This window comes from Dicentrarchus labrax, unplaced genomic scaffold (genome assembly GCF_905237075.1).
Source record: "Dicentrarchus labrax unplaced genomic scaffold, dlabrax2021, whole genome shotgun sequence".
NCBI classification, from domain to species: domain Eukaryota; kingdom Metazoa; phylum Chordata; class Actinopteri; family Moronidae; genus Dicentrarchus; species Dicentrarchus labrax.
This window is the reverse complement of record NW_026136718.1, coordinates 641,843-656,539: the sequence shown is the minus strand read 5'-3', so window position 1 is coordinate 656,539 and position 14,697 is coordinate 641,843. Positions and strand designations below refer to the sequence as shown.

At 42.1% G+C, this 14,697-nt stretch overlaps 3 protein-coding genes across 8 annotated transcripts in view; 2 read left to right on the top strand and 1 right to left on the bottom strand.

Annotated features, from left to right (window-relative positions):
- Positions 1 to 14,697, bottom strand: part of apc2 (APC regulator of WNT signaling pathway 2) — a 37,392-nt gene that overhangs the window by 15,188 nt on the left and 7,507 nt on the right. The window contains 6 exon segments of the mRNA XM_051375582.1: positions 5,347 to 5,421; positions 6,438 to 6,551; positions 7,140 to 7,248; positions 8,881 to 9,226; positions 10,279 to 10,369; positions 11,883 to 12,044. Coding sequence (XP_051231542.1) covers positions 5,347 to 5,421; positions 6,438 to 6,551; positions 7,140 to 7,248; positions 8,881 to 9,226; positions 10,279 to 10,369; positions 11,883 to 12,023 — 876 coding nt within the window. The 5' untranslated portion in view covers positions 12,024 to 12,044.
- On the top strand, positions 277 to 5,888 carry LOC127349743 (E3 ubiquitin-protein ligase TRIM39-like). 4 transcript variants are annotated; one of them, XM_051375614.1, is made up of 5 exons: positions 277 to 970; positions 1,600 to 2,590; positions 3,424 to 3,553; positions 3,641 to 3,678; positions 4,065 to 5,888. In XM_051375614.1, the coding sequence occupies exons 2-5, from the start codon at positions 1,690 to 1,692 to the stop codon at positions 4,622 to 4,624; spliced, it is 1,629 nt and encodes a 542-aa protein (XP_051231574.1). In that variant the 5' UTR covers positions 277 to 970; positions 1,600 to 1,689; the 3' UTR covers positions 4,625 to 5,888. The 4 variants fall into 4 exon arrangements, with proteins under 4 accessions (XP_051231574.1, XP_051231576.1, XP_051231577.1 ...); XM_051375616.1 differs by having other exon boundaries at positions 830 to 970; positions 3,641 to 3,664; positions 4,126 to 5,888; XM_051375615.1 differs by lacking the exon at positions 277 to 970 and adding an exon at positions 984 to 1,269.
- LOC127349778 (endoglucanase-like) lies at positions 7,281 to 8,861 on the top strand. 3 transcript variants are annotated; one of them, XM_051375687.1, is made up of 2 exons: positions 7,281 to 7,645; positions 8,381 to 8,861. In XM_051375687.1, exons 1-2 carry the CDS (start codon positions 7,530 to 7,532, stop codon positions 8,598 to 8,600), a joined length of 336 nt encoding a protein of 111 aa, XP_051231647.1. In that variant the 5' UTR covers positions 7,281 to 7,529; the 3' UTR covers positions 8,601 to 8,861. The 3 variants fall into 3 exon arrangements, with proteins under 3 accessions (XP_051231647.1, XP_051231646.1, XP_051231648.1); XM_051375686.1 differs by having other exon boundaries at positions 7,414 to 7,645; positions 8,331 to 8,858; XM_051375688.1 differs by having other exon boundaries at positions 7,418 to 7,695; positions 8,421 to 8,859.

Genomic DNA, 14,697 nt, shown 5'->3' with positions numbered 1-14,697 from the left:
CCACTGTTTGTTTCATTTAAATATATTTAAATTTTCACTGTTTCGTTAATTAAACTGATCAAAATATTTGTGTAATCAGATTATTGAAGATCTTTGTATTTATTTTAAACATGTAAAAGAAAAAAGATGAATGAGACGCAATAACATGAACGATAAACCTTTTACACAAACAGTGTAAAAACATCCTACAATAAATATATCCTAATAAACAGCATGAATTAAATCTTACTGTTTTTCATGATTCATTTTTTAGTAGGTCAAAGGTCACATTGAGTTAATCCTACTGAATAATGAATGAGCACAGCTGAGATGATTTATTCATTATAAAGTTAGACCTTTCCTCTCCCCCGACAACCAGCATGAAGAGAAAACTGACTGTTTCACATTTTATGTAACGGTGCAGAAACTTCAACTGTCCCAGATTAAAAAACTGTAATTTAACTAAACAAATACATAAACATCTCATGAATATTGAACAGCTTGTTAAACACAAACTAATTAATTTAACTTAATTATGCATAACTTTAAGCCTAAATAAAATTTTAACGGGTGAGTTGTATAAACGTACAGTTGTCATGAATGGGGAAATTAGCTCTAGAGACCAAAATGCTGTAAATATGTTTATTTCTGTTGGACATTTTAATATGTAAATAGAAATGGGCGTGAAACTGAGAATAAACTGGATTTTATGGCTGTGATGAAGCAGCTGAACCCTGTGGAGGATTTTCACTCTACTTTCTTCCTTAAGCACCCCCAGCTCATCAGCTAAGCAGTGAAATATGGAGACGAACTGGTCTAACCAGAAGCAGCTGAATGGAAGAATGTCAACGTCCTTTCAAACACAGAGACAGACGGAGATTGGAGCCACAGCGAGAGCTGTCCCACTGAGAATACAGGTCTGGATTTTAGATTTTTAATGACTTTGTTTTAAATGGATGAATCAGAGAAGAACATGGAGCCTGAAGCAGCTGTGAGTATCTGACAGAGACGTCCTGATTGATCTGTGGGAACTACTGAAACCAGATTAAACAAGCCTGAACACAAGCTGAGAGCTGTAGAGACAAACATGGGACATGAGAGTATCTGACCGATATTTAATTCAGTAGTTAAACATTTTCTGGTTCCAGCTTCTCCAGTTTGAGGATTTTCTGCTTGTAACTGTTTCATATGATCTAAATGTAAAATTATTTTAAAGTTTCAGACGGTTTTTATCTGATAGACTGAAACATTTGATCAATAAGATGAATCTACAGCCATGCCAGCAGCTCGGTGAGTTTGTACTTGTGCTTTGAGCTAAATGCTATCAGCAAGCTAACATATTGACCCTAATTTGAGCCCAGATCACTTAATTTACATAAACTGCTTGTGTAAGAGACGAGACTTAATCAATCAAGGGAATACTGCCGGGGAGCGGGGCTCAAATGAGCCACAGAACCGGGGCAGGGCCCGAATGTTTTGCTGACGGCACTTCCCAAAATTCTCCTCTTTATGATTGGGAATGAGCAGTTACAGAAAGAAAAGAAAATGTTATTTCTAGACAAAACATCATGTAAAATCATCACTAATCCTACTTAATTCCACATTGATCTGGTAAAACAGGTTTGCTCTGACGTCTCCGACTATGAAACAATTCACAGCGTCTGAAAGGAACATCAATAAAGGACTTTACAAGACTAGAAAATATAGAAAATGAGTCTTGTTGAGGAACTTTCGCAGGAAAATGAACAGAAAGAGCCTGAAATACGTCTCCAAAGTGATGACAAGACCAATCAATCAGACCCAGACTGTAAGAAAGACCTTCTCATGACAGGTCAGAGGGACAAAAGGGCCATAAGCCCACTGAGTCTTTTCAAAGAGGACTTCAACCATTTTAAGGAAGACGTGTTGAAAGTGTTCAAGGACAAAGACACAAAGACAGAGCATGAAGACTGCCCATCGAGTCAAGCAGAAAATAAACCTGTGAGCAGTACCCTCAGTCTTCTGAAGGAAGACTTCAGCCAGTTTAAAGAAGACATGACCAAGATCTTCAGCATTAGCTTGTCCAAGGACAAAGAGACAAAGTCAGAGCATCAAGAATGCCCATCGAGTCAAGCAGAAAATATACCTGTCAACAGTACACTCAATCTTCTGAAAGAAGATGTGACCAGCATGAGTTTGTCCAAGGACACAGAGACAAAGTCCACAGAGAAGATGATCGACCGTCTGAGCTTACTCAAAGACTTCAGTAATTTTAAAGACGACATCTCTAACGTCTCAAGAACTGGTCTTTCGAAGGAGAGTGACACTGCGAAAGAAGACTCATTAAACACCTTCAAGATAAAAAGCTTGAAAGCTGAAAGGACTGATGAACCCTTGAAGAGTCTGTTCAGTAGAGACCAAAAGACTTCTCAAAAAGCAGGGGACAATCAGGGAGTTAAAAAGACGTTTGCAGAGATGAGAGAAGAACAATTGGATGATCGTTTTAGGGGAAATCTCTCTGAACAGAAGGAAGAGACAGTCGATGCAGAGAAAAACAACAACATGAAAGACGGGATGGACAAACTGGAAGTCTCTGCACAGAAGACGGAACCGACAAGTTTCCCTGAAACAGGTAGGCTCATTTTCACTGTTTCAAAACTAAACATTTATGGAGAAAGCCAAAACTTGTATGATATCAAAACTGTCTGAGTCAATATGTTTGAATCTGGATTATTCCATTACATCCTCATAAATGTTTTTCTCTGCTTAGAATAACTTTATATCACAGCATTAGGCCTTTTTTCTAAGCTTTTGGCAGTTGTCTCTGATGTTTCCAGTCAGTTTCACCAATCATAGCAGTCCCTTGCACAACTTTGAGCCATATGTCAACAAACTGCAAGTGATTTTCTCACTGGAACAAGTTGCCATTGATTTTTAATGAATTATACAAGAAAAAAATCTATTTTTGAAATTTTCATTTAAACATCCTAAAAACATTGCAAAAACATTTTTTAGTAATGCTGAGATCAGGAATTTTAGGCTGCAACAATCCCCCAAAAAGTTACGTCCCGTACATTATGTGAGTTACGTTTCATTCAAGTAACGCAACTTATGATCTTTCCCTAATCATAACCGAGGAGCTATTGTGCCAAACCTATCCAAACTGCAACTGTTTTTACAAAATGAACCATGTAAACTTTATTTTGAAAGACTAACTAGGCTTTATTCTTGCCAACTGCGCAACCAGATGACGCTAGAGGGACACCTACAGCGTCATATTTTGAGCAGCGGGCAACTGACCAAGCGTCAATATTTGACGAGTTGGTAGTGAGAACCTGCCAGTAGTTGCCATGAATAATAGTCCAATGTCCAATATTGATATTTTTTTCTGGGTTGTTTTTAAATAAAAAAACGTTGCCTTATGATTTTACAGCGTTACATGTATTATACTGTATATTAACTCAGTGTCAGCCATAGACGAGAGGATAAATGAGATAGAAGAAGATGAGAAGCCATTAGAGACTCTTCCCTGGGAGTCTCTGTCCTTTGGGATCCATCTCTTTCATCTGAGAGACCCAAACAAAGAGGACTTGGGGTGAGTTGAACCGCAGCCAGACTGTCAGGTTCAAACTGTAAAATCCTGTTTATCTTTATGATGTTGTGGTTATTTCTGCTCTTGCAGGGATCAACCAGGAGACGACTTGTGGTTGGTGAAAAACTGTAAGTTCACATAGATTTTTTATGTTTCTGCTTCCCTTATAAATATTTCTCCTACATAGATAAACATTACAGTATCATCTGCATAGAGGTTTAACATTCACTGAGTACTGTCATAGTCAGAAGGTTTGGGGCTAAATTCTATCACAGTTTAACTGTAAGTTCACATCTGCTCGGGCAATCAGGGTCAACAGCACTTCAGCCAACCCCTGAGAGTAGTTGTACTACTCCTCCTGAGCAGAGCCCAAATTAGACCCATGAACTCATCTCCAAAGAGAGAGAACTTTTTACATTACATTATGTTCCTGCTGTAGAGAAGATATATATCTTATATAATATAAAAATTAACTACTGAATTGACTAATCTTGTTTCTTGTTTTGTCCCTCAGTTGCATGCTATTTGACCTTTGACCCCAACACTGCCAACTCTGAGCTCCATCTGTCTAACAGCAACAGGAATGCGACTCGAATGTGGTCGGAAAATCGACGGTCAGACCACCCGGAGCGGTTCGAGCGTTGCCCTCAGGTCCTGTGCAGGGAGGGGCTGCTGGACTCTGTGTACTGGGAGGTGGTGTGGAGCGGCGGCGCCGACATCGGCGTCACGTACAACAGCATCTCTAGAGGTGGAGACACTGCGAGCTGTCTGCTGGGACACAATCAGTGGTCCTGGAGTCTGGAGTGTTCAGAGGGAAGCTACACCCCGTGCCATGATAACAAGAGGTTCAGGTCCTCCTCACCCCGACCCTTCACCCACAGAGTCGGGGTTTACCTGAACTGGTCTGCAGGCTCTCTGTCCTTCTACTGTGTCTCTCAGGATGCCATGGTCCACCTTCACACCTTCACCTCCACCTTTACTGAGCCTCTGTACCCAGGTTTCTGGGTCTGGGCCTATGAGGGCTCAGTGTCGCTGTGTCAGGTGGCGTTAGACTGGGAACGGCTGCTGCAGTGATGTTTACAGAGAGCTGCAGGGATGCTGTTTTTGTAGTCGAACCAAGTTATTTATTGCGGAATATAAGCTATGTGGCGGACAGCGGTTTATGATCCTTAAAAGCTTTGAAGATGTAGAGCCTACACAGGGAGCTGAGTGAACTTAGGCAGACCACAAAGTCTCAGCTCAGCTCACAATTCCAGTTACAACAGCTGATTGCAGCTGATCGTAAACACATATCAACTGATTCCCTTTAAGCATCCAATGGGCAAATGTCATTCAGGCAGCCTTATTGAAACTGCTTTAGCCTGCCTGCCTTTGCTGCTTCCTCTGCAAGCCGCTTTGCAACCCACCTCCACCCCTTCTTTCTGTTGAAGGGGTTAGTGTAGCTGCTGCTAGCATCAGTTCTGTCAGAACTGGACAGTATTTCTTTATTGAAAGGAGAGCAAAGAACGGCACTGAAGGCTCTTCTTGATGGAAAAGATGTTTTAGTTGAATTCTTTTGTAATATTAATTAAAATAAAATGTGAACGTATCTTTAGTAGTAACACTTTAAATTTAGATTTGGTTAGTTCCCTTTTTGCGACTTTTAAAAACAAAATAAAAATTAATTGATGAGTCATAAAAATAAAACAATTAATCATTTGTATGATGGATTGTTGTGTGTGTTATTGTATTATGGTGTGTTATTGTGTGTGTGTGTGTGTGTGTGTGTGTGTGTGTGTGTATTGTGTGTGTCTGACCTGTAGCTGGTTCTCCTGACTCCCTCGGGCCTCCTGCAGCTCCTTCTGCAGCTGCTCCAGACGAGCAACTCGCATCTGCAACACACAGTTCAGACACATCCAGATGTGCTGCTTCTACCAACCAGATGTCAACAACAACACAACGTACATAATATTTATAATGAATTGAGATAGTTCATCTGTTGTTAGTACTTTAAATATATTGGAGTTGACATTTTTCCTCTCTCAATAGCATTATTACAATAAACTATTTACTGTAAAAATCAATCTGTAAGTTTACAGGGTTTTTTTCCCATTTATTTTACATATTTTATCTTTATTTTTTAAATACATGGATTTGTTTATTAACTGACAGATATCTTGTATAATTGTGGAAGTTGAATAAATGTTGTTTATCAGTGTATAAGCATTGGTAAACTGTCCAAATACAGTTGTTATCAGTGTAAACAGCAATAATTACTGTAATCTCACAGATAATGACTTTTATTACACTTCTAAAACTTTTAAGAGATTAAAATAATAAAAATTCAATAATAACAGCACTCGTGTAAATGTAAGCCTGATTATTGTTTTATAGCAGAGTTCACCTGGATTTATAGCTCATTGTTTTACACTGTAAATAACTTTAATTAAACAGTAAAAAGCCCAAAAATTTGATTTGATGTCAAATTAAAGCAAAAAACTGTATTTATTTTGTAGAAAATTACTGTATGTCTGTCAGTCTGTTATGTTGTTGTATTTGTTTACGCCCAGCTGCGGAAATATTACCATTTGTTTTTTTACAGTGTAGTTCGGTCCCATAGATTAGACGATATAATCCACTCTGCCGTACCTCTAAAACGTGCAGAATTTCGCTTTGGCCCTGTTATAACTTGTTGTCAGTGTGACGTAAAGCAGAAAGAGAATCAAACAATCCAATCTTTCATAATTAGTTTTAATCTCGAGTATGGGAAGATTCATGGCATTCATGTTGTAGGAGATATTATTGATGAAGGTGCTACACTCTTTTAATGATCTACAGACCACATTTAATTTACCTGTTAATACATTGTATTAATGTGAAGCTGTAAATGTCCAATCAGCTGTCTCACCTGAGTCCTCTGAACCATCTCGTCGTTGGTACCGAAGCGTTCCTCCATCACAGACTGAACCTGCTGGGCTTCAAACTCCAGCTGCTGCCGGATCAGATCCATCTGCAGAGAGAACTGCAGCACCAGCGCACACAGGTCAGAGGTCAGAGGTCAGATCCATCATCTCTTTATCAGATACTGAAGACCGCACCCTGGTTACTGTAATCTGATCACAGCGTAAGTATCTTTACTCAAGTACTGAAAGACAATTTGGAGGTACTTTTACTTTCTGCTAGTTTATAGTTGTACTGTGCTCTCAGACGCAAATGTTGTACTTTTAAGCATAAAGTAGCAGAAAATGAAAATACTTAAAGGTCAGTGTAGTGGCATCTAGTGGTGAAATTGCAGATTGCAACTAACTGAACACTGCTCACGTCTGTATCTGACAACCTGGGAATGAGAACGAGTGTAGAAGAAACTACGGTGGCTGCGAAAGTCTCTGTCTACAGTCAGTGTTTGGTTTGCCTGTTCCGGGCTAACATGGCGGACTCCGCCACCAGAAGAGGACCAGCTCCCTCGTTTCAGGAGATTTTACACTAATGAAAACATACCTGTGAATATTACATTTCTGAGTACCTCGAGTACTTAGTTACTTTGCAGCAGTGTGTATGTGTGTGTGTGTGTGTGTGTGTGTGTGTGTGTGTGTGTGGTCTGTGTTCTTACCGTGTCGATGCGAGGCAGTTGAGCCAGTCTCTGTGACAGCGCCTCCAGCTGGCTGAAGTACCAGCAGCGCTCCCTCTCCTCCCGGTCGATCTCACCCAGCAGCATGTTCCTGCAGACGGTCACACACACAGCGGACGTTACTGTTACACTGTCACTCTCAGGCTCCGTCAGACGCTCTCATGCCACCCTGCAAATCTCACACTACATGAGAGGAACCATACGGCTGCTGCTGAGTGGAAAACAGAGCTGCAGAGGATAGACGAGCCAAAATCACACTCAAACACTTCTGTTCAGCCTCTTTTACTTCGTCACACTCTGCTGCCTGTGGACTGATCTCTATGTGTCTCTATGTGTCTCTATGTAGGATGAGGGTCAAAGGTTGTGACCTTTATGCTCCCGAGTGCCAACAGTGGGCAACACAGAGTCCAACACAGAGTCCAACACAGAGTCCACAACACAGAGTCCAACACAGAGTCCACAACACAGAGTCCACAACACAGAGTCCACAACACAGAGTCCAACACAGAGTCCAACACAGAGTCCAACACAGAGTCCACAACACAGAGTCCAACACAGAGTCCAACACAGAGTCCACAACACAGAGTCCACAACACAGAATCCACAACACAGAGTCCAACACAGAGTCAACAACACAGAGTCCACAACACAGAGTCCAAACACAAAGTCCACAACACAGAGTCCAACACAGAGTCCAACACAGAGTCCACAACACAGAGTCCACAACACAGAGTCCAACACAGAGTCCACAACACAGAGTCCACAACACAGAGTCCACAACACAGAGTCCAACACAGAGTCCACAACACAGAGTCCAAACACAGAGTCCACAACACAGAGTCCAACACAGAGTCCAACACAGAGTCCACAACACAGAGTCCACAACACAGAGTCCACAACACAGAGTCCAAACACAGAGTCCAACACAGAGTCCACAACACAGAGTCCTCAACACAGAGTCCACAACACAGAGTCCAACACAGAGTCCAACACAGAGTCCACAACACAGAGTCCAACACAGAGTCCACAACACAGAGTCCACAACACAGAGTCCACAACACAGAGTCCAACACAGAGTCCACAACACAGAGTCCACAACACAGAGTCCACAACACAGAGTCCAACACAGAGTCCACAACACAGAGTCCAACACAGAGTCCAACACAAAGTCCAACACAGAGTCCACAACACAGAGTCCAACACAGAGTCCAACACAGAGTCCAACACAGAGTCCACAACACAGAGTCCAACACAGAGTCCAACACAGAGTCCACAACACAGAGTCCAACACAGAGTCCAACACAGAGTCCACAACACAGAGTCCACAACACAGAGTCCAACACAGAGTCCACAACACAGAGTCCACAACACAGAGTCCAACACAGAGTCCAACACAAAGTCAAAGCTAACATTACTGCTAAGCTAGTGGAACATATTGTCTGATGGATGTAGCAGTACAAAGCTAACGATAGCTTTCTACTGTAGCTAAGCTAACTGGGGTTGTCCGGCTGGCTGTGTCTTGGCTGTGCGGTGTGGGTCTGGTGTTGCATTGTGGGTCTGGCGTTGGTTGCTTCGTGGTGTTGGCTGATGGGTGATTTTTTAAACAGCTAGTTAGTAACATGGAGCTAATGGTCCAAATAAAATATAGGAACATTGCAGATAGTAACGTTATTCTAAATATGAGGTTTAAGACTCGAGGGCGGAACTAAAGCAACCAGCTGACCTCTCTTTGTACAGCTCTTCCAGGTGGTGGTCGCTCAGTCGTCCATCCGCCCCACTAATCACAGCTGTTTTGGGCGGGGCTCCGTCCAGGAAGTGATGCGGCAGCATGATGGAAGCAGCCTCTCCGGACGCCACACTCAGGCGAGACGACGTTCTGAGCGGACTCCTGGCTCTGCTCGCCGCCGCAGAGGAGGAAGAGCAGGAGGAAGGAGGAAGAGCCAGGCGATCATCTAGCTCTACCCCTCCAACACCTGTTAGCCCCGCCCCTCCCAGGCTGTCTGTCAGAAACCTCAGGTTGTGAGGTTGGTGTTTGAGTTCGTAGTAGTTGGTGAGGTCCATGTGGAGCTCTGAGGGAGAGGATCAATAATCAGTCAGTTAATCAAACAATTCATCCATCCATCAATCTATCAATCTATCAATCTATCAGTCTATCAATCTATCAATCTATCAATCAATCAGTCCATCAGTCTATCAGTCTATCAATCTATCAGTCTATCAGTCTATCAGTCTATCAATCTATCAGTCTATCAGTCTATCAATCTATCAGTCTATCAATCTATCAGTCTATCAATCTATCAGTCTATCAGTCTATCAGTCTATCAGTCTATCAGTCTATCAATCTATCAATCTATCAGTCTATCAGTCTATCAATCAATCAGTCCATCAATCTATCAATCTATCAGTATATCAGTCTATCAGTCTATCAATCTATCAATCTATCAGTCTATCAGTCTATCAATCTATCAATCTATCAGTCTATCAGTCTATCAATCTATCAGTCTATCAGTCTATCAGTCTATCAATCTATCAATCTATCAGTCTATCAGTCTATCAATCTATCAGTCTATCAATCAATCAGTCCATCAATCTATCAATCTATCAGTCTATCAGTCTATCAATCTATCAATCTATCAATCTATCAGTCTATCAGTCTATCAATCTATCAGTCTATCAGTCTATCAGTCTATCAATCTATCAGTCTATCAGTCTATCAGTCTATCAGTCTATCAATCTATCAATCTATCAGTCTATCAGTCTATCAATCTATCAATCTATCAGTCTATCAGTCTATCAATCATCGTCATCATCACAATCTATCAGTCTGTCGTCTATCAGTCTATCAATCTATCAATCTATCAGTCTATCAGTCTATCAATCTATCAATCTATCAGTCTATCAGTCTATCAGTCTATCAATCTATCAGTCTATCAATCTATCAATCTATCAGTCTATCAATCTATCAATCTATCAGTCTATCAGTCTATCAGTCTTCAGGGTTGGACTGTATAGAAACAGCTGCTGTTAATCTGATAATTGACTGATGATTAATTAGCAGTTGAACAGGAGTCATAACGAGGTGGAGCTAGCTGCTGTTAGCTGTTAGCTGTTAGATTCAGACCTTTGAGTTGGTGCAGCACGTCGCTCCTCCCGGACGAGGCCAGGGTTCCTGCCTCCTGCTCCAGTTTACTCTGCAGCTGCTTCAGCACCTCCTGCAGCAGTGACACACTCATTAAAGACACCAACATCACAATAATATCGCAATGTAAAGCCCCTGTGGAACCTGTGCTGATTCTGGTGCCCCCTGTGGACAAAAACAGTACTGGTTCTAGAGCCTCGTTTCATTGATTTCAAGGGGAATCCACAGAGACAATAATCCTCTGTGTGTGTGTGTGTGTGTGTGTGTGTGTGTGTGTGTCTGTCTGTCTGTCTGTCTGTCTGTGTCTGTCTGTCTGTCAGTGTCTGTCTGTCTGTCTGTCTGTGTGTGTGTGTGTGTGTGTGTCTGTCTGTCTGTCTGTGTGTGTGTGTGTGTGTCTGTCTGTGTTGTCTGTGTGTGTGTGTGTGTGTGTGTGTGTGTGTGTCTGTCTGTCTGTCTGTCTGTGTATGTCTGTCTGTCTGTCTGTCTGTCTGTCTGTGTGTGTGTGTGTGTCTGTCTGTGTCTGTCTGTCTGTGTGTCTGTCTGTGTCTGTCTGTCTGTCTGTCTGTCTGCAGTCTCAGGTGTCTCCTGTCTGATCAGGCGTCCTGATTCTGGTCCAACCAGCTGTGCTCAGTCTGATAATCCAGCTGCTGTCAGCATCTGGACACGTGAGTGTGTGTGTGTGTGTGTGTGTGTGTGTGTGTGTGTGTGTGTGTGTGTGTGTGTGTGTGTGAACAGCTGATTTATGGATTATGGATTATTATAGATGAAACTCAGTATGAAGACATTGAAATGCTGCAACATTCAGTGAAGATAGAAATCACACAGAGTTACAGCTGTGGTAGAAAATAATAATAATAATAATAATAATAATATATATTCAGTATCAGAACATCTCTGATTTATTGTTTCAGCAATCAGATAATATAATAATGATTTATGTTTAAACAGATTATTATTATTTTCTCCACATTAATCTGATTCAGTTTTATATAACATGAATGAACCTTTACAGTCAATATGTTTTATTTCTATCTTTACTGCAACCAGAAGCGGACCTGCACTGTCTGTCTGTCTGTCTGTCTGTCTGTCTGTCTGTCTGTCTGTCTGTCTGTCTGTCTGTGACTGATCATCGCTCTTTTTAGGAGAATTATCTGTGAATAAAAGGAGTTTTGTGTTCAGCCCTGAGTTTTGTCTGCAGGCGTTCTAACAATAACCTCCATCAGAAAGTAGGGCAGCTTGTTCTCTGGTAGCCTGAGAGGCAAAATCCAGGGAAATGAAACCCATGAACATAATAAACCGTTCAACACGATTTATATCAGGTCACCTTGTCCGATATACTTTAATCAAACCATTAATCAGATTAATCAATAATCACCATTTATAATTATTATTATTATTATTATTATTATTATTATTATTATTATTTTATTATTATTATTATTTTATTATTATGAACTAATGAACTGATTTTATAAACTGTCACAGTTCAGTTCTACAGGAATCAGTGGATCTACATAAACGTTACGCTGTTGTTTGTGTTGTTTGTGTTGTTTGTGTTGTTGTTGTTGTTTGTTCTCCAGACTGACCTTCATGCCGAAGGTCTCGGTCTCCAGTTTGGACAGGTGGTTGGAGTTGTCCTCCAGCTCCCTCCTCAGGTGGGAGTTCTCCTTGCGGAGCGCCTCCACCTGGTGGGCCAGCTGGTCATAGGAAGCCACGGCGTTGGCCATCTTTACAGTCTGCAGCACCTCCTGCAGGAAGACGGAGGAGCATCAACCCACACTGCTTTATACTCGCTATAGTTACATCCAAATAAAATCCAACATTAATATTAATACGATTGATTCAGTTCATAAAACTACAAATAGGTAACACAACAAAAGAAGCTAAAGGATGTTGTTTATCTGGTGCGACCACAACTCATCTGTATATATAGAAGGTTTACCTCACACAGTTAGCACTCTGCCTAACTACCTTAAAGTAATGTATGGACACTCTCAAGTCAGAATAACAGGGGTTCTTCCCGTTCTTCCCATTCTGCTGACTTTGCCTGACGCAATGCAAGATAACAACAATATACAGTCACATCTGAAAGAAGCTAATGTTAGCAAAAAACTAGCTAATCTACATCATTTATTAGGCAGGAGAAAGTAGAGATGGTGGACACCTACAAGTTCCTGGGGGTGACACTCAACAATAAACTGGACTGGACGGACCACGCTGAGGCCCTCTACAGGAAAGGACAGAGCAGGCTGTTCTTTCTGAGGCTCAGGTCATTCAACATGTGCACTCGACTACTACAGATGTTCTACCAGTCTGTAGTGGCCAGTGTCCTCTTCTTTGCTGTGGTTTATTGGGGGGAGGCATCGGCACTGGGGGTGCCAACAAGCTGAGCAAGCTGGTGAGGAAGGCCAGCTCTGTGGTGTGGACGGAGCTGGACTGTGTGGAGGCTGTGACTGAAAAGAGGATGAGAGGGAAGCTGAAATCCATCATGGACAACCCCTCTCATCCTCTCTACACTGAGCTCAGGCAGCTCATGAGCTTTCAGCCACAGACTGACCCAGCCCCGACCCTCAAAGCAATTTAGAAGCTTGTTTGTACCATCAGCCATCAGACTCCACAACCACAGTACCCAGTACCTCCAACCTCCTCAACCACAGCACCCAGTAACTCCAACCTCCTCAACCACAGCACCCAGTACCTCCAACCTCCACAACAACAGCACCCAGTAACTCCAACCTCCACAACAACAGCACTCAGCAGCACATGCTCACAGGCAGTCTGATCATCTGTCACTTCAGTTCAGTTCGATGTGTTTTTGTCTGTTAGGTAACGTGTTATCTAAGTTTGTCCTGCGGCTGTTTCCAGCTGCACTCAGCTGATCCTGAATCAGTCGACCTTTACATTCAGTGCATTCATGTTTCTGTTCGTCCAACAGTTTAAACTCCACAGTAGCCTGACACCAGTCTAACACCAGTCCAACACCAGTCTAACAGCAGTCTAACACCAGTATAACACCAGTCTAACACCAGTCTGACACCAGTCTGACACCAGTCTAACACCAGTCTAACACCAGTCTAACAGCAGTCTAACACCAGTCTAACACCAGTCTAACACCAGTATAACACCAGTCTAACACCAGTCTAACAGCAGTCCAACACCAGTCTAACACCAGTCTAACACCAGTATAACACCAGTCTAACACCAGTCTAACAGCAGTCTAACACCAGTATAACACCAGTCTAACACCAGTCTAACAGCAGTCTAACACCAGTATAACACCAGTCTAACACCAGTCTAACACCAGTCTAACACCAGTCTAACAGCAGTCTAACACCAGTCTAACACCAGTCTGACACCAGTCTAACACCAGTCTAACACCAGTATAACACCAGTCTAACACCAGTCTAACACCAGTCTAACACCAGTCTAACACCAGTCTAACACCAGTCTAACACCAGTATAACACCAGTATAACACCAGTATAACACCAGTCTAACAGCAGTCTAACACCAGTCTAACACCAGTCTGACACCAGTATAACACCAGTCCAACACCAGTATAACACCAGTATAACACCAGTCCAACACCAGTATAACACCAGTCTAACACCAGTCTAACACCAGTATAACACCAGTCCAACACCAGTATAACACCAGTCCAACACCAGTATAACACCAGTCTAACACCAGTCTAACACCAGCATAACACCAGTCCAACACCAGTATAACACCAGTCCAACACCAGTATAACACCAGTATAACACCAGTCCAACACCAGTATAACACCAGTCTAACACCAGTCTAACACCAGTATAACACCAGTCTAACACCAGTATAACACCAGTCCAACACCAGTATAACACCAGTCCAACACCAGTATTGTATTGTATTTTTTTGACTTTCCAGCTGCTGGAATATTTCAGTGACTGCACAGTTTACAGAAATATGGAGATAAACCAATAATCGATCAATAACTGAACCTGAGATTGAGTCAGTGAGGTCATTACTTTGGGGTCAGAGCTGCACATGCTCAGTGAGCTCTCTCTGCTCATGTGACTGAATCAGACTGTGACCTTCAGTGCAGAGACGGCGAGTCCGAGAGCGACGACCTTGTTTGTTTGTTTGTTTGTTTGTTTGTTGTTTGTTTGTTGTTTGTTTGTTTCAGGCAGTAAAGGAACAAACCGACTGTCGTTCAGACTCTGAGTCTCCGCTGTAGGTTTTCTGCTCAGTGCAGCAAATGTCACTGCTGCATTCATTATGAGCCCCAGGGGATTGTGGGTAAGAGGAGGATGATCACTGATGAAATATGAAACTGTAAAATCATTTTTTTACCCATGATGCACTCTGATTAACGGCACTTTAAAGGTTGAGTAGACAGCTGATTATATTATAATAATAATAA

What these genes read in the sequence shown, in the direction of transcription:
- LOC127349743 (XM_051375614.1), top strand. Translation starts at nt 1,690, where the DNA reads ATGAGTCTTGTTGAGGAACTTTCGCAGGAAAATGAACAGAAAGAGCCT. An exon ending in GACAAGTTTCCCTGAAACAG is followed by an intron (nt 2,591 to 3,423) that starts GTAGGCTCATTT and finishes ATATTAACTCAG; the next exon opens with TGTCAGCCATAGACGAGAGG. An exon ending in CCAAACAAAGAGGACTTGGG is followed by an intron (nt 3,554 to 3,640) that starts GTGAGTTGAACC and finishes CTGCTCTTGCAG; the next exon opens with GGATCAACCAGGAGACGACT.
- LOC127349778 (XM_051375686.1), top strand. Translation starts at nt 7,530, where the DNA reads ATGCTCCCGAGTGCCAACAGTGGGCAACACAGAGTCCAACACAGAGTC. An exon ending in AGTCCACAACACAGAGTCCA is followed by an intron (nt 7,646 to 8,330) that starts CAACACAGAGTC and finishes ACACAAAGTCCA; the next exon opens with ACACAGAGTCCACAACACAG.